The sequence below is a fragment of the Typopeltis vanoorti genome, chromosome 1 (assembly GCF_054136105.1).
Source record: "Typopeltis vanoorti isolate ZY-2024b chromosome 1, IOZ_Tvanoo_1.0, whole genome shotgun sequence".
Classification (NCBI taxonomy): Eukaryota; Metazoa; Arthropoda; class Arachnida; order Uropygi; family Thelyphonidae; genus Typopeltis; species Typopeltis vanoorti.
Genome location: NC_143549.1, coordinates 143,566,291 through 143,593,174, shown reverse-complemented (window position 1 = coordinate 143,593,174; position 26,884 = coordinate 143,566,291). Strand labels below are relative to the sequence as shown.

Below are 26,884 nucleotides of genomic sequence, written 5' to 3'. Positions count from 1 at the left end.
TAATATTCTTTCATTCCAGTATGTATAATAAGTTATTTTTGCTTTAATTGATTTATGGATCCAAATCATTACACCAGCTTTTGCATGTATTTGTTTGTCCACTCTTCTATATATGATATTGTTGTTAGCTGTTTCTGTAAGAACTGCAATTGCTATATTTTCGTCATTTAAAATTTTATCTAATTCTTCTTCTTTATATGCTATGCTTATAATGTTCCGTGTAGCATATTTCACCACGTTTTTCTTTTTCCAAAGTTTCTTAACCTTTTCCAGTTTGCAGTCGTTCCCCATGTTTTCTGTCCGGTTTGGATTTCGTTGAGACTTGAAAGTAATATGTGTTTCCCTATGTCAAGTGACTAGCAGGATGATAGGTATCCTAGTGGTGGGGCTGCCACCTTAAGATAACTAGGCTTGCCTTTTTTAGTAGATAGTGGAAACTACAGTTTGAGAGGAAAGAGTCACCCCCTTGCCCTCGAATTGCTCTAATAGCACTGGGGGGAAGGAGTAAGAAGTAAGAGAGAGTAGAGGGAAAGAATAGTAGAAGACCAGTCTCCAGATATGATATACCAAATGTATATTGTACGAAGTAAGATAGGTCTAGCTTGGGTATCTCGGGTTTTCCATGCCCTTACTTACCAATGTGAGCCCCTGAGAAAGAAAGGAAGAAGAGTTTAGAACCACATTGTGGTCTGAATTATGTAGAGACATGCAAGCATTCCATGGTCATATGACACATTAGGCTCTAGACCACTGTCTTATAGCAAATCAATGCCTTTTTCTTTTCAGTTGTAGGTGCATGTAATGGTTTAATAACATTTTCAAGCAATATGGGATATGCATAAATCACATAAATAAAGCATTAATTTATGTTAGATACACAGACGAAAAATTTAGAATAATTTTTGCAAATGAAATGGTTATTTTGAATAGCTTGGCATAAGGAAATGTGCTAACCATTTTGGTTGTCAACATGCACCATTAAAAGTTTTTCCATTTTTGCAATAAACATTTATGGATAAGTGTAGTATTAACTAGAATATCACTTTACATTCACTAAGAATATAAACGTTTGTCTTTGTAACAACAGTAGTTGCAAGGTAAGTTCAGCCCTTGGCCTATCTCAGTGTTCGTTACATTATTGTCACTAAATTTGATCATTTTAACCTCAGTATCTAATATATGCTTATGCATCTTCTTCTTTTCCTGGGAAACAACAGCACCCTTAGTTTTAATTTTATCTGCTATTATTAATGACAGTCAAATAAAATAATAGTTGTAATCAGTTTATAATAATTCACAACAAAACACAAAACATAGATATGTAGCAACCAACTGTCATTTCATAAACAAAGTTTATGAAACTGTGCATTGGTTGAATCATGGGTGTCTTGTCACTAAAACTGTGACAAGACACCCATGTCATATGAGCAAAGGCAATACTGTATAAACGGACATTAGTCAAAATTGAAAAGTGTCGTGATGCAGGGTATTACTGTACAACATTCACAGTGTACTCGTATAGTGATGTATTTGTTTGCTGGGTGGAAAAAAGTGGGAAAATCATTGGCTGATATGGAGATAAAGGAGTATTTGTCCAGTGAAATAATGATAAAAATGTTTTTTAAAATTATCATTATTATTGTTCAGACTGTAAATATTATTATTATTATTATCCGAAGAGCCCATGGACTCAAAGACTCATCTAGGAGGTCCTTTTGTCATACACACACAGCTCATCATGCCGTGCCTTAAACACTGAAATTCTCTGCAGACACCCTCTCAAGCAAGGCATTCCAATCATTCACATCTCTGCATGCAAAAAACCTTCTCATTCCCCTGCTCACACTCTCTTTATACAGCTTCAAGAGCTGACCTCTGGTTCTCCCCTGATCTCCCACCATTTTCTGTAAAACCTCTCCAACATTGATCCTGTAACAACCCCTTACTAACTTGTAGGTCTCTATCACATGATCCCCTCTTTCTCCTATCCACTAGACTCTTTAAATTGCATCTTGTCAACCTTTCCTCATATTTGAAATATGATGATAATTATAAAGAGACCCAAAATATCCAAAACGTGGCATGGATCCAGTTTTGGAATGCATAGGAACATAGAGTATCCTTATATATATATATATATATATATATACATATATTATATATATATATATATATTCAAATGTGGTCATAATATAATTAAAAATGAAAACAATGTATAAAGATTATAAAGTGAACCTTAACTGGTGTCTATGTAAAGTCATATAATAAATACACATGAATACAGTCATATTACTCCATGGAAGTCTGATGATACCATTTGATGGAAACAAAAACTAATGAACTTTTCTTTTATTTTTTTTATTTTTTATTTAGGAGGGAATAATGCTAACATTTCATATGATATAAATATGGAAATGAAACCTGGAGGAATGTTGAAAAGAACAAGCTTAGATGTCAAAATTAATAATCATGAAGATGAAATGATATTACTTTCTGTATGTAAGGCATATTACATTTTTAATATTAAAACGTTATTAATTTTTCTTTGAATGAAATCACTATCAAATATTTTTGTGTATATGTAGTTATCAAATTAACAGAATAGGAAAATAAGACAGGGAAAGGATGTTTATCACTTTTTTTTTTTTTTTTTGTATAAATCAGTATTAGAACATTGCCTATTACTTTTGTGAAAGGTAAAATGTGCATTAAATTTTCATTTACCTGTTCATATAATACAGAAAAAAATTATTTAAAAATTTTTGTCTCCTGATTACTTAGTATTGAATAGAATTTTTTATAATCTAAAATTAAATCTTGCCTAAATTCTTAATGTGATTATATTCACTTTTAATTAACAATTCTGCATGAAATTTTATGCTTACATTGACTTCTTTCAGATATTAAGTGGCTTTTATTAAACTGAAAATCCTTTTGCATGTTGCAGTAACAAGTTGAAAAAATAAATTTCAAAATATTGTTTTCTAAGTTTGTAAAATAAAATTCACTGATAATATACTCTCACATTGATCTGATGCAGTGTGCCTGAATATTTTGTGATTAGACCATAGACTGGATGACCATAACAGCTTTGTACTCTTTAAGTTGTTTGATGTTTTTGGACATTGTATTCAAGTAGAATGCTTCATTATAAATTTACTGTACTGATTAATATTCTAAACTACTAATTCATTTTACTGGCTCATGATAATACTAAAGACTCTAGAGTATCAATACTGTTCTTGAAGTGCAGAACAACGCATTAGAATATCTGTGATGTTAGTTGTCATAACATTTTTCATAACAGTGAATAACACAGTGGTAAAAATCCTTTTACTGCTAATCTTTATTAATAATAATAATTAAAATTTTATTATTATATGGTATCTCCATGGAGTCCAGAGATTCATCATGAGAGATCCCACTAATGTTTATGCACACAAAACCTATCATACCTCTCTTTAAACTCATTCACTGTCAGGTCATTCATAACTAATTCTGGCAATCCATTCCACTCATTCACCATTCTTTGTGCAAAAAATTTAGTCCACACACTCTAACATTACCTCAACAGATGACCCTAGTTCTCTGATATAAATGGAAATTATTTATATTTTTCTACATATATTTCTCTTGCATCAATTTTATAAAATTCTTATTATATCTTATAAGTTTTTATAAGAAATTTAGTTTAATCCTTTATCCAAGTGTAAGCAAACAAAGTTTGTGCCTGAAAATATCTTCAGGACTGATGTAAGGTGGTGCAACACCAGGCAACTCTGAGCAAAGGTGGACCAACTTCTCATCACTCCTTGTCTCCATATCTCCTATAATGCAAGGCACATTTCCTTGCAGGACATGTACACTGCTATGCATTAAGGGAAGGGCCACTACCCAGACCGGTTTCGACCTTTATTGAGGTCTAGTTCTTAATGCATAGCAGTTCTTTGTACTTTTTTTTCAAACCAGGTTTTGGTGTGTTGTGGGAACTTGGTGACTTTCCATTTGATTCTGTGACATGTTTGAAGTCTCTGTGTGTGTTGAGGCTTAAGTGGTGTGAGGACATCATGCTGGAAGCTTAATGGAATATATACAGCACTCATTTTCCAAATGCTGTATATATTCCATTAAGCCTTTATGCCAATTGGACCCACAGCTGTTACATTTCCAGTAACATTTCTATAAATCTGGAATATATTTTCTAGTCTGCTGTTTACACTGTGAACATAAACTAGTTTTTCTTTTTCATTTATGTTAGTTGCTGTAATGGCTTGAAGAATTTCTGTGCTTCTTGGGTGCTTTAAATTTTTGAAGTAGATGTGAGAACAAAAAAGTTACACCATTATCCATTTGGAAATTTGTCAGTTTACTATCTATTTGAGAAAGCCTTTCTTTCAAAGTTAATGTTTGGTGCTAATATTATAAGCCATCTCACTCTTTCTCTGATTCATACTGATAAATGATATTTTTGTTATTATTTAAATAGATTTCCCCTTTAATTTACTTTATCTCAGTAACCTTGATTATGGCAAGGAATTTACAGTAAACGAGGTTTCAGTTTACTCTGATTCCCAAACAAAAACGACAACAGTGTCTTGTTTAATTGGGTGAGCCCAACTGACATGATATTTCATTATGTTATACCATTATGTATATATTTTGATTTCATCCAATACAGAATACAGTTTGATAAGTCTCAGATTTCTAGCCCATCTTCATTCATTCATTTACTGTCTAAGTGGATAACTCCTAACAAGGTGCTGGGCAGTAAACATTGAGGCAGAAGTCTCATGTTGGATTCCTGCATTCTTTATAAGAAGTTTCTTCTCAGGTATCTAGCTTTTACCCTTCATAAATAATGTAGGACAGGCCATATATCACAAGCAGGTCTGGTCAGAAAATATGGGAGTAGGGATAATTTAGATGTGAAACATGTTTTGGGTAGTTTTGTTTTAGAAAATTATGTCATTAAAAATGAAAATAAATCTTATAGTGGTGAACAAATTAATCCAAATACTCACATTTTAAAGAAAAATTTTAATTTTACAAGAAAATAAGTACAAAAATTAAATTCCAACTTTATGCAATAATTTATATGTGCTCCTCTGTTATTACTAATAAGTTCATTAATTTGCTTAGGCATGGACTGTACCAATGTAGAACACATTTTTCTTATTTCTGCAACTCAAAACCATACTTTTATAATGGATTGTATTAAGTTATCCTTTGTATCACAATTTTATTTTCCAAGTCTCTTTTTCACTATGGCCCACAAATTTTCTATCAAGTTAATGTCAGGGCAGTTACCTGGCCACTGAAGCAATTGGATGTTGTGATTTTTAAAGAACTTTTTTACTTTTTTGAAGTGTTATATGAAGTGAGATCCTGTTGGAAGATGAATTTATTTGTCTTTCTGGAATGTGGGACCACTCTTTTCTCCAATATTTTTATATTGGTCACCTTTCATCATAACATCAAAAGGCACAAGTGATCCTGGCTGTCATGTGGTAAACAACCCAAGAACATCTTTTTAGCTGGGTGTTTAAGGAGCTTGTTGAAGGTAAGTGGGAGAAGTCTTCACAGCCGATGATTTGCTGACATAGGGTACTCTCTCTCCTTGGACAAAGAAATGACACTCATCTGAGAATATCACCTTCTTCCACTTCTCAACAGTCCAATCCTTGTACACTTTTGCTCACTGGATCCTCTTTTAATGCATAGCCTTCCTCAATAGTTGTTTCTTTTTTGGTCCGTGGGAAGTCCTCCCTGTTTCCAGCAATCTTTGACAGACTGTCATGTCAGAAACATTAATCCCACTAGCTACCAAGTCTGTATTTAAGTCTACACCAGACAATCTTGGATTCATTTTTATTTTCCTAACTAGTAAACAATCTTGAGTAAGTGTAGTTTTTCTTTTTCACCCACATTTTCCTTTTCTGTCAGGAGAAAAGGTACCTGTCTCCCTAAACGTCTTTAAAATTCATGGATGTGTGTAGAGAAAGAATACATATTTTTGAACATTTTCTTGGAGATGTATCCATTTTATAGCTATGCAAAATGAATAAAACACTATGAATGTCAACTTGTTTAAACTATTAAAAATGCACAACACTATTAATAAACATCATAGAGACGTTAGAACATCAACTAAAATAGTGAACTAAAATCAAAACCAAAAATTTGATGAAAATTTGGCTTGTTTGCATTAATTTGTCTGCTGCTGTATAACTCAATTTTATTCTTCAAAGAGAGTAGATGGATGGTACTTGTTCAGCTGTAATTTTTAGAAACTGGCAAGCAGCTATTCATTTTCTTTCACCATCTTTGCAGCTAAACATTTTTTTCCCCATATATTAGATGATGATGAAATTATGATAAGGTGATGAAATTATGATAAGCATTTGCTGCCACGTTCTGTTTCTAATCCTAATATGAGTGTGATGACTATATGAATAGTGTGTGTGTGTGTATTTCCACTGGTTAAATTATTCTGTTACAGAGTTAAAAATCTGAGGGGTAGGGAGAAGGGTTTGTGGGAGTAGCCCCTACTTTCCTGTCCTAAAGATCACCTAACTTAGAAACTAGCTGATATCCATATGCAATAGTTTCTGGCCAGGGACTACCCCTCTAGGAATTTTGCCACCCCTTCCCCCCTTATTTTTCGTATAGTGTATGCCAATTTTGCTGCCTCAAAAAGACTTGCCACTCTGTGCAAATGCACGTCTTGCGCCGTTGTTAGAGCTGGCCCTGTTTCTGGCATAAAATGTATTCATCACGTTATCAAATTATTTCTTTTTTGAAGAGTGGTATAATTACGAGAGCAGTGTGAAATGTTCTTGACCTGATAATGAAAAAACGAATTTATAATTTCAACTTTTTTTTTTTCAACGTAATCTCTATTAAGACTAGCAGTAAAGGGTTATTATCTATGGGTGATCTACGACTTCCCTTGACTTATCAAGGGAGTCGTAGATCATCCATGCCAGATGTCAAAGCCTCTCACTGCTGTGTGAGAGGAAAATCTAGCTCTCACCCCTTTCTTAACTTGTAAAACAACTAATATATTTTCACTACTTAGGCAAAATTTGTAGTGAAGTGGCAAATTAAATATGGAAATAGACAACAGAATAAGAGATAGAAATTAGTCAAAGCACTGTACCAAGGTTTATTCACAGGCTATCTGTCTAATATATGTCTCCTCCTCATTCAAGACATCTGTGTAATATGTAAGTTAATTGTATATAATAGTAGATAGCAATTTCTACTCCTCTTTCGTATGGTGAGTGGATAGTATCTCTACTCTCCAACCAACAAACTATGCATTTGAATCCATTGTGGCATAGATATTTGTGAAATATGCTCTACAGTAATGGTCATAGATTATCTCTCCATGCATGGTACTAAATGTATTCATTATGAATCTTTCATGAAAAAAGCTGATCTGACATAAAAATGTGTGTTTATCATAAATTGTATATGATAGTAGTGTATAATTTATGCAGTTTGTTTATATTTAACTGGGAACATTAATATGTCGAAATGAAAGTTGCATTTTTTTATTATTAGCTTGGATTGTTTGTTACTGGATTTGGTGGCACTCCACAAAATGATTTACAGAATGGGATTCAGCCTGAAGAACACTCAGCAGGAATGGAGTTATCCGTGATGAATGTTAAATTACGTCCATATGTTTTTTTCAATGGAAAAACAGAACTGATGGGACTTGTATGGGCCTCAGCTGGAAGTGAACCAACACCTGCCCTTCAGGTAGTTAAAAATTCAGTTTTAAGACTGTTTTTCAGTTTTTACATAAATAATCTACTTTGATTTTCTAAGAAAACAGTAATTGCTAATCACTTCTGCAACAGCGTGAATTATTATAGTAAAAATATTGCTAATTTATATATATATATTCAGATACATTTGCTATTTCAGCCAATGTTAAATGGACTTTTACAAAAACACGTTGTGGAGGAAATAAAAGAAAAACTGATTTCTTCTAAGCATATGTTTGCCAAAGCAAATCTGAAAGAGTTTTTCACTGAGTAACAATTAGAAGAATGATTATGTTAGAATGACTTTAATCAATGTTGGTGATAGAAAGATGACAGAAACAGAAGAAATAGTTCAATTGCTGAATGATCACTTTCCAAGGGTATGTCATTCATGTGGAGATTTTGCAGTTGCTGATGAGAACTGAGGTAGACAAACTGAACATGCTCAGCATATTGAACAATATCAATGTGAATACATTAGTGGGACTGAATTGCATGTGTGCCTGTGTGCTATGATAATGTGCAAGATAACTGGTAGTGCCTCTGATCAAGTTGTTTAATCTAAGTGTCAACTCAACTCAAGCCAAGTTCCGAGGGAGTTGAAAGAGGATTAGATAGTTCCATTACATAAAGTTGGCTTCAAGACAGATGCAGCAAATTACAGACCAATTAGTATCTCATGAGTGGTTGTTAAAGTATTGGAAAAGTTGGTTAAATATAAAATTCAGGATTAGATGGAAAATGTATAGGAATGAAATACTCTGTTGTGAAACACAGCTTTGTAAATGGTAAGTCTTGCCTTAATAATTTATTCACATTTTATAATAAAGTGACAGCAGAATTGGATAAAAGAAATGGCTGCACTTTGATACTACTGGACTTTTCAAAGGCATTTGACAGAATACTACATGAAAAACTATTACAATGTTGGATCAAATTGGAATGGATATGAAGCTAATAGCATGAATAGGGTTTGGCTGACAGACAGACACCAAAGAGTAATATACAGTGGAGTAGAATCTGTTTGAACGAGGGTGACCAGTGGATTGTCTCAGGAATCTGTACTAGGGAGACTACTATTTAATTTGTATATTAATGATATAGGGATGGTTTAGGATAGATGATATTTAGTTGGTTTGTGACAATGGAAAACTGGTAGGGAGAGGGAAATAGTTGATAAAGAAGATGCAGGTATCTAGGATGAGTTAAATAAATTGTTAGTGTAGGCAGTGGATAATGGTTGTCAATTTAATGTTGCAAAATGTAACGTTATGCACTTCTGGATGAAAAAAATTACATATGTTACAAATTAAATATACCAAGAAATTATATACTGAGTTTAATTCTGATCCTTTTTCCAAGTGTAAGCCAACAAGTTTGTGCCTGAACTATTTTCAGGACTGGGACAACTCATATAAAGAAGCTAAGACTTCACATTACTTGCCTTAGTAATGTGAAGTATCCCATAATGCAAAGCACATATCCTTATGGGTATGTATAATGCTATGCATTGTGGGAAGGGTCACTGCCCAGACAGGTTTTGACTTTTATTGAGGTCTCTTCAGTGGGAGCCAGACCTAGATATAATACCAAGATTGAAGTAATGCAGAAGTGATATTTTCATATAAAAGCTGCCCAAAGGTGTCACACCTTATTATTAAATTACTCTGGATTAGAGAAAGTTGTTGGAAGTTTTTCCACTTGGTTGTTGTAGAAATTAAAGATACCAAGAAATTATATACTTGGTTTAATCCTTTATCCAAGTGTAAGCAAAGACGTTTGCACCTGAACTATTTTCAGGAATGGAGAAACTCATATAAAGAATCTGATATAATTTCTTGGTATCTTTAATTTGTAGAATAACCAAATGGAAAAATTTCCAACAACCTTCTCTAATCCAGAGTAATTAAATAATAAGGTGTGACACCGTTTGGGAACTCATATATGAAAATATGACTTCTGCATTACTTCAACCTTGGTATCACCTCTGGGTCTGGCTCCCATTGACATGCTTTTGTGCTGAATTGGTTGTGGCAATGCTGTAGCCAATGAAGTTTTAACTGAGGCTCAGCTATTGCTGTTTCTGGGTCTGGGTCTATGGATGTGCTTTTGTACAGAAGGGGTGGTGCTTTCCCTGAGATATGAGTGGCTCTGCTTGGCGGTAGGGTTTACCTCTCTCTGAGTGGGGCCACCACTGAGATTATGGCTCTGCTCAGTGGTGGGGTGAGCCTGCCCCTGGGTGGGGAGCCAATGCTGAGTTAAATGATCACTAGGTCGCTCATTTTTGGGTGATCACACAAGATTTTGGAGAGAATAACCCACACATAAACCGGTCTGGATAGTGACCCTTTCCATAATGCATAGCATTATATATATACATACCATAAGATATGTGCTTTGCATTATGGGATACTAAGATAAGTAATGTGAAGTCTTAGCTTCTTTATATGAGTTGCCCCAGTCCTGAAAATAGTTCAAGCGCAAATTTGTTTGCTTATACTTGGATAAAGGATTAAACCAAGTATATAATTTCTTGGTATCTTTAATTTATACAATTACCAAGTGGAAAAACTTCCAACAATTACATATTTTATGGCCTGCCAAAAGTACACAAAATAGACACACCATTACATCCAATTGTGGAAGGAATCGACAGCCCGAATTACCACTTAGGCAAAATATTAGCAGCCACACTCAAGGAATTGGTTGGTCATTCCCCTTCCTACATAAAAAATACACTACATTTCATAAACAAAATTAAAAACATTACACTCAACGACCAAGATCTATTAGTCAGCTTTAACATAACTTCCCTTTTCACTATTGTCCCAATCAATGATACTATCTTGCTCTTACAGAACATATTTCCACACGACATCATGGCCCTCTTTGCCCACGTACTCCGCGCTGGATATTTCATGTGGCAAAACAATTTTTACCTTCAAAAAGAGGGTATAGCCATGGGCTCACCACTCCCCCCCCCCCCCACCAGTAGCAAACTTTTATATGGAAGACTTTGAGCAACGAGCTCTAGAGTCGCCATGCCTAAAGCCCAAAATTTGGCTCAGATATGTCGACGATATTTTTGCCATTTGGCCCCATGGCCACAAAACACTAAATACATTCCTTAGCTACCTGAGCAAACAATGCAAACTCATCCAATTAACCATTGAAATAGAAAAAAATAACTCTCTTCCGTTCCTAGACAAACTTGTCACATGTCTTCCTTCAGGCTGTCCCTCTTTCTCAATTTACTGCAAACCTACACACACAAAACTTCTTATCACCACCCAACACAAAAACTAGGGTCATGAGTACCCTTAAACACAGAGCTCTAACTATTTGTTCGAATGAACAAGCTCTTAACCATGAATATGAGACCATCAAACATACCTTTATAAAAAATGGATAAACATAATTGAAAAGAGAATACTGCCATATTTTGGATGCATATGTAGAAGGGAAGGTAACTAACTGCCTGGTAAAAGTAATCATCCAGAGTAAACTGTGTGAGAAAAGAAAAAGAGGAACCCCCCAACAGGTGGATTGACCATATATATCAAGAATCACTGGACTTAAACTAGAACAAGGAATAAGAGAAGTACAGGAGAGAAAGAAATGCAAAGCATCATCAGGAAGGTCACGAGTCCTCAGAAATGAGAAGATCTGAGTGAGAGAGAGAGAGAGATTAGTTTACCATTCGGAAAATCCGAGGGCATTAAAAGGTAACATAAAAACGAATTTATCTGTAATATGGAAAACTAATAGAAATGTGTGGATTACCAAGGAGTTATTTACTGATTGGTTTGTTAGCCATTTTTGTCCAGAAGTAAAATGGTATTGCCAAAGAAATAATTTTGAAGAAATAGCTCTTTTGTCGTTGGATAATGCTCATGGACATCCTACTGATCTTAATAGTACATTAGCCACATGCATTCCTGTCAGAGTTGTCTTTTTTCCAGAAAACACAACTTCCCTGATTCAGCCAATGGATCAGGGAGTAATAGCAACATTTAAAGCTTATAATCTGCATGGTGCATTAAGCAATTTAATTGAACTAGAAGATAAAGAGTAAATGTCAATTAAAACTTTTTGGAAAAACTACACCATTAAACAAGCAATTCAAAACATTAATAGCTCTTGGAAAGAAGTCACTCAGAAATGCTTAAATGGAGTTTGGTGCAAATTATGGCCAGAAGCTCTACTAGAAGAAGAAAATAACATTCAAGAGATTAGAAATGAAGTTATCCAAATGGCTCAATCAATAGGTTTCGAAACTGTTGATGAAGAGGATGTAAGAAATTTATTAAATGCAGAAGATGATAGTTTTTCAATGGAAGATTTAGAAAAACTCATTAGCAATGAAGCCAAAGAAAATGAAGACAAAATTAAAGAAGTTCATACTGAAAAAGTGTTAGAAACCAAATATTTTAAAAGGTGCTTGAATGACATTGAAAACGTTTTAAATTTTTTTAGTGAAAATTATCCTGATTTAGGAAGATGCGTTATTGTTAAGCGATCAGTGTTAAATGCAACAAATCCGTATAGGCAATTGTTAAATGAAAGAGAAAAAAAGCATAAACAATCAACTTTAGATTCATATTTTAAAATGTTTGTGATGTTATTTTTGTTAGGTATGTAATATTGACATTTTATTAATACTATGGTCATAATATTAACCTATTATGGCCATAGTATTTTTACCTCTAAGAACGAAGTTTCACTTAGCAAAGTAATTTCGTGGAACTCATCCTCTTCATTAATAGAGGTGTGTGTGTGTGTGTGTGTGTGTGTGTGTGTGTGTGTGTGTGTGTGTGTGTGTGTGTGTGGTCTGCATCTGCATTTAAAAGAATTCAGGATAGCTTGGTTTGGAGAGGTTATTGATCAGTAAGAAAATGAATGTGAAGACTCAGAGAAATTAAAGCTCTTTGAGCACAGAAATATAAGCATGTGTGCAGTCACTGTTGAAATGTGTGAGGTAGTGAAGTGAAAAATGAAACAAATGGTGAAGAAGTGATGCTGTAGCTGGAAGGATCACTCGAAATATGGCAAATTTGGATTCATCATGTATAGGCAAGGACATTTGCATAAGTGAGCCAAGAGACATGAAAGATGAACTCCACGTTGCTAAACTCAGCCAAACAGATCATGTGGGATAGATGGATATGGGAAATATAGGATAACTGTTATGTCTTTTCATTAATGCCAAGAGACAAGGGGAAGACATTTGTTGGCTTTGGGGTGAGTGTATTGTGTTAAAAAAAAGTTATTGGCATTAGCAAAACTTGGTTGATGGATGAAGAGGTACGGTATTTTCAGTAGTGAAGAGGGAAAGAAAGGGAACTGAAGTATTGCTAATGATAAGGGAGGAAGAAATGAATCCTATCTGCAAGTAAGGAATGAGAATAGTAGTGACTTGGCAGATAGCAGATTTGAGGTTATCTAATATGCGATTAAGACTAATGGGATGACATATATATAGTTAGATTTTGCTGTAGGCCAGAGCATTCAGAAACAACTCATTATTATCATTGAAGAAAGGACTTAGAAGGCTTCAATTTGGCATTCTAAAGTTATAGTAATAGAGCTGAAAATATAAGTGCAAAGTGTTGCATATTGTAGTACAGAAATGTAATGCCCAGTAGTATTTTAATTGCACTATACTGCAGGATGTGAATGAGAGAGGGCTGGTGTTGCAAAGACTGCACATTGTGTTGCTGCTATGATAAGAAGTACACTAATAAAGATAAAGAAGTGGTTGTGGCACTGTAAAAAGCACTGCTCAGACTTTTGGACTATTATGCCCATATTTGGTCACGTAGTTTTCATTGATGTGGAATCAATTGAGAGGGTCCAGAGATGAGTGACCACGACAATATCAGTGCTTTGAAATGTTGATTATGGAGAGAAGTTAGAGGAATGTAGATTACAGAGTTTGGCGAATAGGAGGAAAATAGGCTAGATAGAGCCATTTAAATTAGTGAGGGAATTTTATTGGACAGAGGGGATTATAAAGAAGGCAAGAGGGGAAGAACCAGAGGCCATTCTTGAACATTGTGTAGCAGTGTGTTGAAGAGAAGTGTGAGGAGTAGATTTTTACATGCAGAATTGGGTGAATGGAAACTCATTACCAGAATATGTTGTTAATGCAAGGAATGTTAAGGATTTTAAGATTCAGTAATATGTTTTCAGTTGAATGATCTTCTCATGATGAGTCAGTAGACTCATCATGACACATGGATGGTATGATGATGATAATCTTCATACCCTCCAAAGAATAATTGGATAGAAAAAGAAAAAGGGAGAAAGTTAAGGTAGTAAGTTTGTTGCTGTGGTATGACAGAGTCGAGGTCAGAAGGAGGACCATAATAGTGAATAATTTGATACATAGGTTATGCAGGAGGAATAATATTGGGGTATGTGGATCTGTGAAGTGAGTTTGACAGCTGAAGGGACTTATTATTATTGTTATTATTATTACAGGCTGCTACATGGAGTCGGTAGACTCATCAAGAAAGGCCCTAAACATCATTCCAAGCACTATCTAACATTTTCACAGAACATTTTACTATCACACTTTGCTTTGAACTCATTCACAGTCATGGCACCCACAACAGACTCTGGCAACCTATTCCACTTTTTCATCACTCCCCATCAAAAAATCTTGTTCTAACACTCTTGCTCAGTATCCAAGGATGAACCCTGGTTCTCTGACCACCAGATCTGTTCTGAAAACTCTATACAAATTATCCTTTGGTAATTTGTATGTCTCAATCATATCACTCCTTTTCTGCCTGTCAACCAATTTCTGTAACCAACAAATATTCATCCTGTCATCATAAAGTTCATTTATGATGACAGGATGAATGACAGGAAAAACTGGTTTGAACACTGTCTTGTACTATTCAATTTAGTCAGAGAATCTTGCAGACTTGTAGCAGATTTATTTAGAACTATAACATCATCCGCATAAAGCAAAGAGCTGACATTAACATCTCCAATTTTGATATCATGTTTAATACCACTTCCCTTCATAATGTGATCCATATAGATAATGAATAACAGAGGGGATAATGTACATCCTTGTCTCACACCAGATTTAACATTAAACCATCTTCCTGTACTTCCTTCAATTCTAACTGCTGACTTACAACTCAAATAAAGACTAAGTATTGCTTGATATAATGCCCCATTGACACCATATAACTGCAGCGTTTTGAATAGCTTCTCTCGTGGCACCTTGTCATATGCCCTTTCCAGATCAACAAAACTTAAATACAGATCTTTGTTATATTCCCATGCTTTCTCGACTATTTGTCGTAAAGTGAAGATCTGATCCTGACAGCCTCTATTTGGCCTGAATCCAGCTTGTTCTTCACCAAGCTTTTCTTCCACAATTCTTCTCAACCGTTTCTCTAGTATACTTGCATAGATCTTGCCAGGAATACTCAGTAGGGAAATACCTCTGTAATTCTCACATTCAGTTTTATTTCCCTTTTTATATATGGGTACTATGAGAGCTCTACTCCAATCATCGGGAATTCGTCCCTCTGTCCAGGCTTTCTGAACTATGCAGTGCAGCCACTGTGAGACTCTTATACCACCATACTTCAGTATTTCTGGTCGAACATCATCTACTCCTGCTGCCTTTCCACATTTCAAGCCTTTGATGGCTTTTTCTACTTCGAGTATGGATATGTATTCCTGACTGCATGCCTGGTCAGTGTTTTTTACCACTGTGCTGTCATCACTGCTTGTTTCATTTAGCAGTTTTTCAAAGTAATTACTCCATACTTCAAGGATATCTTTTTCTCCCCTTCTAATGTCACCTTTATCATCTCTAATTCCTTTTACAGCACTCTTTCCTCCATTCTTAAACTTCTTCAACAACCTCAAGAATATTTTGCCACCTTCTTGATATTTATTTTCTATATTCTTGCCAAAGTCCTCCCATGACTTTTGTTTAGCTAGTTTTACACAGTGTTTAGCATTCTTGCATTTGTCTCTATATTCTCTAAGAGCACAAGCTGACTTATTTGACAGGAACTTTTTGTATGCTTTCTTCTTTTCCTTCACTGCCTCTTTAACTTCCTGTGTCCACCAGGGAGTTCTGATTTTTTTATCCTTACAGACAACCTCACCACATGCCTCTCTGGCAGAATCAATCAATGTTTTCTTCAGAGTTTGCCACTGAATCTCCAAGGTTTGATTCCTGTTCTCAAACTCTTTCATTTTTTCTTCAATAATCTTTGTGTATTTTAGTCTACAGTTCACATCTGAGAGCTGCTCAACTTTTATTTGCTTTAAAACTTTCTTACATGTTATTCTTTTCAATATGAAATTCAATTTTATCCTGCTCAAGACTAAATAGTGATCACTTCCAATTTCAAATCCTCTGTACACCCTGGTGTCCTGCACCAGGGAGAAAACATCACTATCAACAATAACATAGTCAATGAGACTTTTCTTATTCCTAGCCTCTTCTCTCCATGTGAATTTGTGCACATTTTTATGTGGGAATATGGTATTAGTAATAACCAGTCCATGTCCTGAGCAGAAATCCAACAGATATTTGCCATTATTATTAGCTTTGCTCTTTTCTCCAAATTTTCCCAAAATATTTTTGTATGTCTCACAATCATTTCCTACTCTGCTATTTAGATCCCCAACAAGGACCAACTTTTCCTTTTTCATTGTGTCAGTTGCTTTTTCTATAGCGTCAAAAAATTCCTCCACTTCTACCTTAGTAGAACCTTCTGTGGGACCATAGGCACAAATAAGTCTCATTATCCAGTTCCCCATTCTCATATTTGCCGACATTACTCTACTTGAGACTGCCTGCCATTCAAGAAGATTAGCCTCGTATTTTGTGTTGAATACTATGGCTACTCCTTCTTTTCCTTTATTGTCATTGCCTGAATATAACATTTTGTATTTATTGCTCAGAAAGATCTCACCAGTTTTGGTCTTTTTTGTTTCAGTCACCCGTATTATGTCGATCTAGTACTTATCTAATTCCTCAGCTAGCTCCATTTCTTTGCCATTCAGGCTTTTCTAGGACATGAATTTTTATAATGGGTTTTCAGCTGAAGGTGAATTAGACTGCCACATTAGTAGATATTGAAGGATTTTTCATCCCTCAAAACATAAACTTGCCAGAGATTACACATAACTGAGAGAGAGAGAGAGAGAGAGATAAAGAAGATTATATCAGAGCACTTGTGTAGCCAAATTACTTGTTCCTGGCTGTCCAATGAGCCCAACATGTAAGGGAGCGATGAAAACAAATGTAAATCTACAAAAAACTACAACAATAACATAGTTGAGGGCTTAATTACATTGAAGATTAAAATTTCATTATGCACTGAAGATCAAACTACATATCTGATGCTTAATTACATTGAAGATTAAAATTTCATTATGGGCTGAAGATCAAACTACATATGTGATGTGTGGTTTAAAGGATGTGAATCTTATTATGCTTTATTTGTATTTCCTTTATGATGGAACATAGTAACATTAAATATTAATAAAATAAATAAATCCAGTTATCATTTGATATTTAGATACATATCTGTAAAAAGGTTTTTTGTTATAGGCTAACTTACTATTTATGGATCATAGTCGAGCAATTACTCTACAGAGTGGACTAGTTGTGGACCTTGGACTGAAAGGTGTTCTGTCAACAGATATATCTGGAACAAGTGAAGTATCTATGTGGAATAAAAATTCTCACTCTACGGCAAAGAACAGGTACGTATGTGTGTATGTATTATGTACTATTAATTTGATATGCTGCATGAATAAGTGTTATTTTAATAGAGGTTTGCTTGAAATGCAACGTGTTTTACTTGCTGCTGTAACTCATCATTGTATCAATCCATAGTTACTGAAATGGCAGCTGCTTTGTCTATCACTGATATAGTGTTGATTTCAGTAATTTTTGTGATAAACTTGATATGTTTTGTGTGCTTCCTGGATTATGTGAGTTGTCTTTGGAAATTTAATATGGCAAGAAAGAATGTGCAAGAAGGCACTAGAGTTTCACTTCATGAAAGGACTTTGAAAGTTGCTGTTTAAAAGATAAGTTTTATTTTTGTAGAGAAGTAGATTTAAATTTGTGTTTTGGTGTAATTTTGTTTATTTTTCATAAACAAATTGCACTTTGTGTGTGTTTGAAAGGTGTTTGTTTTTACTAATTTTTGAAGTTTGCAGCAAATGATGATATAATGGCAGTATGAATGAGATCTGTATGTCACACAGTGCAAAAATCAAATGTAATTAATGGTGTGGACTTTTGGAGACTGATTCATTGTCATGAATGCAACATGTATACATGGTGGAATGTAGGGAGTGTAACTACAAGTTATTTAAATGTAAAACTTGCTGATGGAATGAAAGAGTGCATAATTGCACGACAAACGACTATATGAATCACAGAAAACAGAAGCAAACATAATTGCTGGAGCAAATGATTATAGAACTCACAGAACGGAAGCAAGTGAGAATAGACATGAAAGAAAGTATAGCTGAAGAAATGAAAGTAAGTGACACTAGAAGCAAAAGAAAGTCAGAATGTGGAAAAAAAAGAAATGAATGATAGATTGATTGATTGATAGTGTAATTGCCAGGATGCAAGACTTTAAAAATGAGTTGATCAGAATGAGAAATGAAATGAAAAATTTACTCAGTGAGATGAGATGAGTACAAAAGGTTAGGATGAAGGAAAGCAGAGAAAAAGATGTGATTGAATGATTTGAGAATAGCGATATATGGAGATGCCATTATTAGAGGTGTGGTAAATGAGAGATTTCATATACAGAGATATTCTAAAATGTTTAGACAGATGAGACTGGTGAGTGGCAGGGAGGGTGATAATAATGGGTGACTTTGATCATGGAAGCCTTTATTAAAAGCAGGAAACAATGAGATTGAATTCCTTGAGATACTTAGGGACAATTACCTTATGCAGCATAGTTGAAGGAACACATTGGATGTCTGTTGGATTTAATAATCCAACATGCAATATCGTCTCATGCAGGAATACTAGATGTCACGATGATGTGATCATGTAGTTTGATGTGAGGGAGTGGCTAGGCAGGCATGAGCTTGATAGATCAAAAGAGATGTGTGGAATTACAGAGTTGGAGACTAGGACATTAAGGAAATACATTGATAATCAGTTGAAGAGATCAGAAATCAGCAATGTCTGGAATTTGGTCTAATATCAGTTCTTATGTCAATGTCAGATTGTATTCCTAAGTTTAGGAGGATAAATAAAGCTGGGATGAAATGAATTATGTAGGAGCTTCTGAGAATGAGGAGATAGAGAGAGAAAATAGAGTACTTCTCAGCAGCATAAGGAAAATTGTCATGTGAAAGGAGATTGGTAAAGAAAAATCCTACAGAATTCTATAGTTCTGTCACTGTTTGAATATGGAAGACTGGCTTTAGATGCTAGAGAAGGAACATAGGTTGCATCTACTGAAGATATAGTAGAAATGTTCAGTGAGTATTTCATTTGTGTATTTCATGTAAGGATTTAGAAGTAGTGTTAAATAGCAATGGGAAGAAAACAGAAAACACAGTTTAGGAATGCAAAATCTTTAGTAAATTAAGTAACCTTGATTAATATCAAGGTTACTTAATATATATATATATATAGTGGTAAAATGTTAGAGGCAGAATACAAACCTAGATTGATGAGAATGGAAATCTTTCAACTGAGCAGCATGGGTTTGTTAAGGGGAGGTCTGGCTTTTAGTAATTTAGTTACATTTTATAATAAAGAGTAGTGTATTGGACAGAAGAGATGCTTATACAATGATTTATCTGAACTTTGCTGAAGTATTTGATAGAATACCACATCATAAACTATTGAAAATTATCAGAATGGAAATGGATATTGAGATGGCAGCTTGGTTGGATGGTTGGTTCTGATAGAAGCCAGCAAGTTCAGTGAGTGTGTGTGTGTGTGCATGCCCGCACACGCACACACTCACTGAAATCGGAAAGTGACAAGTGAGGTATCAAAGTGTTCTATTCTGGAACCACTGTTGTTTAATTTACATATATCAGTGATATAATTCAGGGTATGACAGGATATCTTCAAGGAGAGCAGTGTCAGGAAGTTCACACATGATATAGTTTCAAGAGGATTTGAATAGGTTAATGCTTTTGGCTGAAGAATTCGATGTCACTTCACTGTTGCTAAGTGTAAATTTATGAACTTGGGCTGAGAAGATGGAATGAAATTTATTATATTGGAGAAACTTGGTTGTTGGAGGAAGCAAGGGATCTTGGGGAATCTTGGCAGATAACAAACTGAAGTTCAGAGAACAAATTGAGATAACTGAAATGGTCTTCCAGAAAATTGTTACCATAATGCAAAGAATCCTCACAAGTTCAGATAAGGTGATAAGTCAACTGAATAAGGTACTAATCAGGCCACATTTGGATTTTCATAGGCAGATCTGATCACCTGGCGATATGAATGATAAAGAAACATTGGAGAGAGTGCAAAGGCAAATAACTAAGATTTTCTTAGGACTCTGAAATGATGAATATGAGGAAAGATGAAGGGGATGTGGTCTGCATAGCTTGGGAGATAGGAGAAGAGGTGATATGATTGAAACTTATAAGCTTGTGAGAGGAGGCTGAATTATTGCATTGGTAATGGGTGGCAGGAGAACAAGTGGTCATCTATAGAAACCGTACAAAAGATCATGTGAATAAGGAAGTGAGAGATAGAGAGAGAGATACCTGTATAATAATAAAATATAAAGCAATATTCTGTAGATGGAACTGGAATTTGTAAGAAGTACGAAATTTTCTAGAAGACAAATAGCAATATCTATAGAAGAAGAAGAGAAAGCTCTGGTTTTTTTTTTTTTTTCCTTAAGTGACTAGAGATGAAATGTCTTTGTGTCAAGAGAAGGATATAGTTATTGCTGTTTTACAAGCAGGAAAATCATCTTGAACTAGGAATGCAGGAGAAATATTTAAAATAACAAGGAGTGGGATGGTAGAGGAAAAAAAAGAGAGAAATGTGAAGTACATGGAAAGAGAAAAGAGATTATAAAAAGCATTGTCTATCTCTTGGAGAGAAAAATAAAGGGTATAGTATGATATGTGACTTCTTGATCATAAGTGCTTTTGATAAATGTAAAATCATGTTTTTTTCTGGAGTGAAGATAAAAACTTGATGCTGTTAAAATTCAAAGGAAGAAAGTGAAAAAGTTGACAGTTTTGGTAAGTATAAATGATTTGAAATATGAGGAAGGGTATAAAAGAGCTCTGGAAGAAGTGAAAAAAAGAAGGAAAGAGAGTAAAGATTGTATGTTGGTTGCTACAGAATGGAAGTGAATGAAAAGAACAGCCATGATAGCAAGTGAGTCAATGTGTAGAAGGAATGGTGTTCAGCAAAGAGATGTATAGTGATTTTGTTAGGCAAAAGAAGTAATGTGAATGATAGCTTTAAATGGTAGTGAAAGAATTGATGTACATCAGGGAAACTTGAGTTGTTAGGATGGAAATATATAGGTAAATGGATGCAAGTGCTCTTGATGCAAGTGAATATGAGGATAATCAAGGAATGCTGAGTGTAATATCTCAGGTCACTCAATTAGAATGGGTTAATCAGAGAAGGCTACAGCTATTGCTATTCCAGTAACTATAACCTGAGCAACCTGAGGATCTAAGAAATTACTGCAATGCCTGAAGCATCAGCAATAAAAGGGAGTTTTGGCATTAATCAGTTACTGCACTGCAGCAAAAGATTATAGGAATCAGTGAGACTTGGTTGCCAGAACAAGATATATTCATAGGATAGAATATAAGGAATATTGTATTTTTTGGAAGTTCAGCAGGAAGGCAATAACAGGGGGTTATGGTGGGGAGGGCATTTGAGGCTATATTGTGCATAAGATAGGCAAGAGAACAAAATGTATAGTTCGGTTACTATTATAAGCTAGATTTAAAAAAAAAGAAAAAAGGTGTAAATGGAACATATTGGAAAAATTAACTCAAACACACAGGGTAAGTAATAATTATGGAGAAGAACTACGAGACCATAGGTAGGTTAAAGGAGGAAAGAACACATGGAGAGAAGAAAATGGAATTTATGCAACCACCTGCTGAGTAATAATTACTTAAAACAGCATGTGCTGGATGGGACCCAGAATACGAGAGTAGTGCTGGGTTTGGGGATAGTAAAGATAATGGTGAAGAAATATTAGCATAGTACCAGAGGTTTGCCTGTAAGCAAGAAGGCTATTTGATTCTCATTTGCAAAGAGTAATCATACAGCCTAAAGCTGGGTGAAATTCAAGCATTTGAAGTTATTGGTTAGTTGTTCACACCTGATGTTATTTTGATGCCATATGGTCACTCTAGTACCTCATTGGGTTTTGGGAGTGAAGACTTCTGCAAGAAGAAATGGTAGAGTCACAGATACCTTATCCATAAAGCGTTAGTAGGGCAGTCACAAGCATCCATGCCTTGGCAGAATTCTTGGCAGTTATTTGTTAAATGAGGCTATACTTGGAACTATAGAGTAGGTTATTATAACATTCAGAGAATGGCCTGGAGCAACAGCAAGATATGGTTAGTAAAAATGTATGGGAAATGGTCTGGTCAAGGGGAGCAATGTAAGTGGTATCAGAATGGTATAGCCAGAATTAGGTAGAAGTAAATTTATTGAATAATGTCATTAAACAGAAACTGCACGTATGTACACAAGCACACACAAAATGGTGCAGGGAATATAAGGAAAGCTGGTATGAGCAGGTGCATAAGTAGTGCAAAAGACATGCAAAAATTAGTAAACAGCATGTTAAAAATTACATGAGAGGAAATTAGTAGACTAATGTAAAGGGAATTGTAGAGATTTTGATTTGCTGTATGGTGAGTAAAAGAAAGAATGGTTATGCAGCTGTAAGTTTAATAAATACTGATGGTATGAAGTTGATAAGAGCAGAGTAGATAGTTGAATTACATATAAATGGCTGAATTGTGTAAGAAGTTGAAAGTAGCAGAGCAGATAGTTGAATTATTAAGTGATCATTTTGCTGGAGTGTATTATACAGTGGTAGTGATGCAGTGACAGGTATAGTGGAAAGATATTGTGAGAGTGTATACAAGAAAGTATTAGACAATTGACAGCACATATGGCTGGATTGTTTAATTTATCTTAGCACATTGGCAGGGTTTCAAGGGAGTGGAAAGAGGATAAGATCACTCTCTTACATAATAAATAATCTGAAATTGTGAATTAGATAATTTAGTATCTCTGGGATGGTAGGTTAATGCACTGGAAAAGCTGTTTAAAGCTGCCTTTAGGAATGGGTGAACAGAAGTATGATACTCTGCAAGGCACAATAATGCTTTGCAAAGAGATTTTGCCTTAGTAATATACCTACTTCTGTAATAAGGTGACAGTTGAGTGGGATAAGAGAAATGGCAACACAGTAGCATATCAAATTCTTTACAAAGGCATTTGATATGATACTGCATGGAAATATGTAAACTAATAGGATGGGTTTGAATATGAGACTGGTGATGGATTAAAGGCTGGCTGATAGCTAGATCTCAGAGAGTAGCTTATTATATGAGGAAACTCCATGGAGTCCTTAGATTCATCGAGGAAGGTCCTAAACATGCCAAGAACTATCCAATATTCATGCAATATCTATCATACTTTGCTTTCAACTTATTCACAGTCATGGCACTCACAACAGATTCTGGCAACCTATTCTACTCATTCACCACTCTCCAAGCAAAAAAAATCTAGTTTTAACACCCTTGCTAATTGCACTCTTGCTCAACTTCCAAGGATTCCCCTAGTTCTCCTACCACCAATACCATCAGACCAGTCCTCTCTGAAAATTTTCTCTGTATCATTGTTGTAAAAACCCTTCAGTAATTTATATGTCTTAATCATATCACCCCTTTCCCTGTCAACCAATTTCTGTAACCTACAAATCTTCAGTTTGTCCTCATAAGCATAACCTTACCACATCTTGATCACTCACCTCTGGATTCTCTCCACCTTCTCATCCCCAAGAAATCCATTTGACCAGATCAGTGCAGACTAATCAAGATGGGGTCTTACTGAGGTCCTTAAAGAGATATAATAAGCTTTATCTCTGTTTGTCAGGCTATTCTTCAGTAACCAAGTAATCTGATGAGCTGTTTTATCTACTTTTTGAATATACCCTCTAAACTTCAACTCCCTATCTGCTAACACTTGCAAATCTCTGGCTTCATCAGTTTCCTGGAAAGAGTTCCATCAATGTTGTACACAGCTGGTAATCTTTTCATCCCAAAATGCATAACCTGACACTTTGCCACATTAAACTGATACCCATTCTCTTTTGCCCAAACCAAATCTGGTTAAAGGAGGGTCCAAATCATGTTGCAAATTTTGACATCTTTATTAACCATTGATCTATCCAGTTTTGCATCATTTGTAAACAACTGAATAGTTCCTCTCAGATCTTTTCCTATATTATTAATGTACAAATTAAAGAGTTGTGGCCCAAGAACAGAGCCCTGTGTCACTCCACTTGTCACATGCATTATATTGCACTCTATCCTGAATAAATTATGGTCTGGCATCTCTCCAATAACCACCCTGTTATCTTCTTCACCAACTTTATATCAATCCCCATATGCTGCAATTTATTAATTAGAATTCCATGTGGTATTATTATTATTAGTAGTAGTATTATATGGGCACGTCCATGGAGTTCAAAGATTCATTGCAGGAGACCCAATCTATCATATCTCTCCTTGAACCCATTAACAGACAAAGCACTCATAACTGACTCTGGAAACCCATTCCACTCATTCACAACTCTCCAAGCAAAAAATCTAGTTCTCACACTCTTACTAACTACACCTTTATTCAACTTCCAGGGATGACTGTTTTGTTCTGGTCCCTCTATCCAAGTGCTGTCATGTGGCCCAAAAACAGAGCCCCTTGTCACACTACTAGTCACCTCTAGTAGTGTGACTTTGCAAAGGCTGACAAAAGCCTTTGCAAAGTCAGCAGTATCACTGCACTGTAAATCTATTGTCTTTATCAAAGTGATCTGTCACTGTATTAGATTAGAAATGGTGAGCAAGTTACTGAGTCACAACTTACCCTTCACAAAACCATGCTGTCCCCCATATAGTATCCCATTTCTGTTTATCCATTCCTGTAATTTTCTCTTAACAACTTCGCTAATACCTTGACTGCAACTACTGATGCTGATTTGGTAATTTTCTTCCTCAGTCTTGGAGCCTCCTTTATTCAATGGAACTATTTCCTCTTCGTCTATCCCCCCCCCCTCCTTTGGGACTAACCCAGATCCAAGACTTAAATTATACAACATGGTCAAATCCACTGTAATTATAGCACCTTCTCATAAAACTCGTGCTGCTGTACTATCTAATCCCATAGCTGTATTCACATGAAGGTTTTGTAATATCCTATGCAGTGCTAGAGCAATACAAAACCTTGAATGATTTATTTTATCATCTTTCTTTCAGTGTAGCTATGGTGGTTCAAGGATCTGCTTATGTAGATACATTCTTTTCTGGAAGCCATGTTGAATTCTCAATGGGAGGAAATACAGATTTAGATATAATAACAGATCTTGATTACTCTGTTAAACCTATGAGAATGTGTGTTCAGATTGACCAGCCTGCTTATGTTTTCAGGTAGGATAATCATGATTTCTCAAAGCAATTTAAAATATATTTTTAATTTTAATATCATTATTACTATAATTATTATTAGTATCATTATTATGTGACACATCCAGAGTCCAAGGACTCATCATGGGTGGATACTCCTATAAAGTGTTTGTTGAACAACTTCACCATGTCCTTTGCATCAGTCACTCTATTCCCATTTTTATCCAATAATATCATTCTTCCACAAGCATTTCTCCTCCTATGCCACATAATGAAAGAATTCCTTAGGATTTTCTTCGAATCTAAGGGCCAGTCTTTTTTCATATTCCAGTTTGTCTTCCTTACCATACTAGTCACTCTCCTGGCCTGAGTTTTATATTCTTCAAGCATCTGCTCTCCATTCCTCTCCTTATAATCTCTTCCATAACCTCTTTTTTACCTGCAGTTCCGGTCATCCATTTTACACCAAATTGTGTTCACTTCTTCAATCGCAATACAGAGCTTGCTATTGCTGCTACTAAATATTCCTTTGCAAGTTCCCAAGCACTAACAATATCTCACTCTTCCAATTCCTTCCTCCATGGAACTGCCCCAAGTTCATATCTAAGACTATTATAATCACCCGCCTTATAATTCCACATACATTCCTTTCTTTTTGATACTTCTGCATGTCTGTTCATCTTCCAAGTCAAAACAACATGGTCACTCTCTCCCATTGGGGACAGAGATGCCATCTCAGTTATAATCAGCTCTTCTGATGCCATGACCAAATCCAAATCTCTTGAACCTTGTGTTCCTTCTACTACATGTTGCCTAAGACATTTGTCCCTCAAGAATTCTAGAAATTACATTTCCTTATTACTACATGCAGTTTCCTCTTCCCAATTTTTACTGCTGTAGATAACAATCACTCTTCTTGCACTTGCTAAGCTCAATTGCGTAAACATCTCCTGCTCCTCACCCCTTTATGCTCCCTGGCTTGTACCAACACCCCCACTAAATATCCTGTCTTGTCCTCATCTACCTCACACCATATGCTTTCCAAACCATCAGTGCCTCCAAATCCTCCACTCTGAGAGGTCAAAAAATTCTATACCCTGCTACTTCTATTCCTGTTAGTATATCATCTTCCATCAACCACATCTCAGAGATCCTAATAATGTTTGAACAGGCCAATGCTATCAGTGCCACCAATTCATCTCTTTATATATATATATATTTCATTTTTACATAAAATACTGATTTTAATTGGTTTACTTTTTGTTAGGCATAATGTGAGGAAATCAGAAGTTGTTTCAGGCAGTCAGCATTTAATTAGAACATTAAAAAAAAGGACATTATATTTTTCTGGAAGATCATTAGCTTTGCATCAAAAGAATTACATGGCATGCAGAAAGATACTAATTGAAAAGAATGAATCTTATTGG

The 26,884-nt window shown here is 35.2% G+C and overlaps 1 protein-coding gene across 3 annotated transcripts in view; it reads left to right on the top strand.

Annotated features, from left to right (window-relative positions):
• LOC150110500 (microsomal triglyceride transfer protein large subunit-like) overlaps nt 1-26,884 on the top strand; it is a 208,889-nt gene that overhangs the window by 168,501 nt on the left and 13,504 nt on the right. For all 3 annotated transcript variants that reach the window (XM_090394204.1, XM_090394194.1, XM_090394213.1), the window contains 5 exons: nt 2,374-2,495; nt 7,567-7,767; nt 17,374-17,528; nt 25,311-25,481; nt 26,725-26,883. In XM_090394204.1, the coding sequence (XP_090250330.1) occupies nt 2,374-2,495; nt 7,567-7,767; nt 17,374-17,528; nt 25,311-25,481; nt 26,725-26,883 (808 nt within the window). The remainder of the gene's footprint in view (nt 1-2,373; nt 2,496-7,566; nt 7,768-17,373; nt 17,529-25,310; nt 25,482-26,724; nt 26,884) is intronic.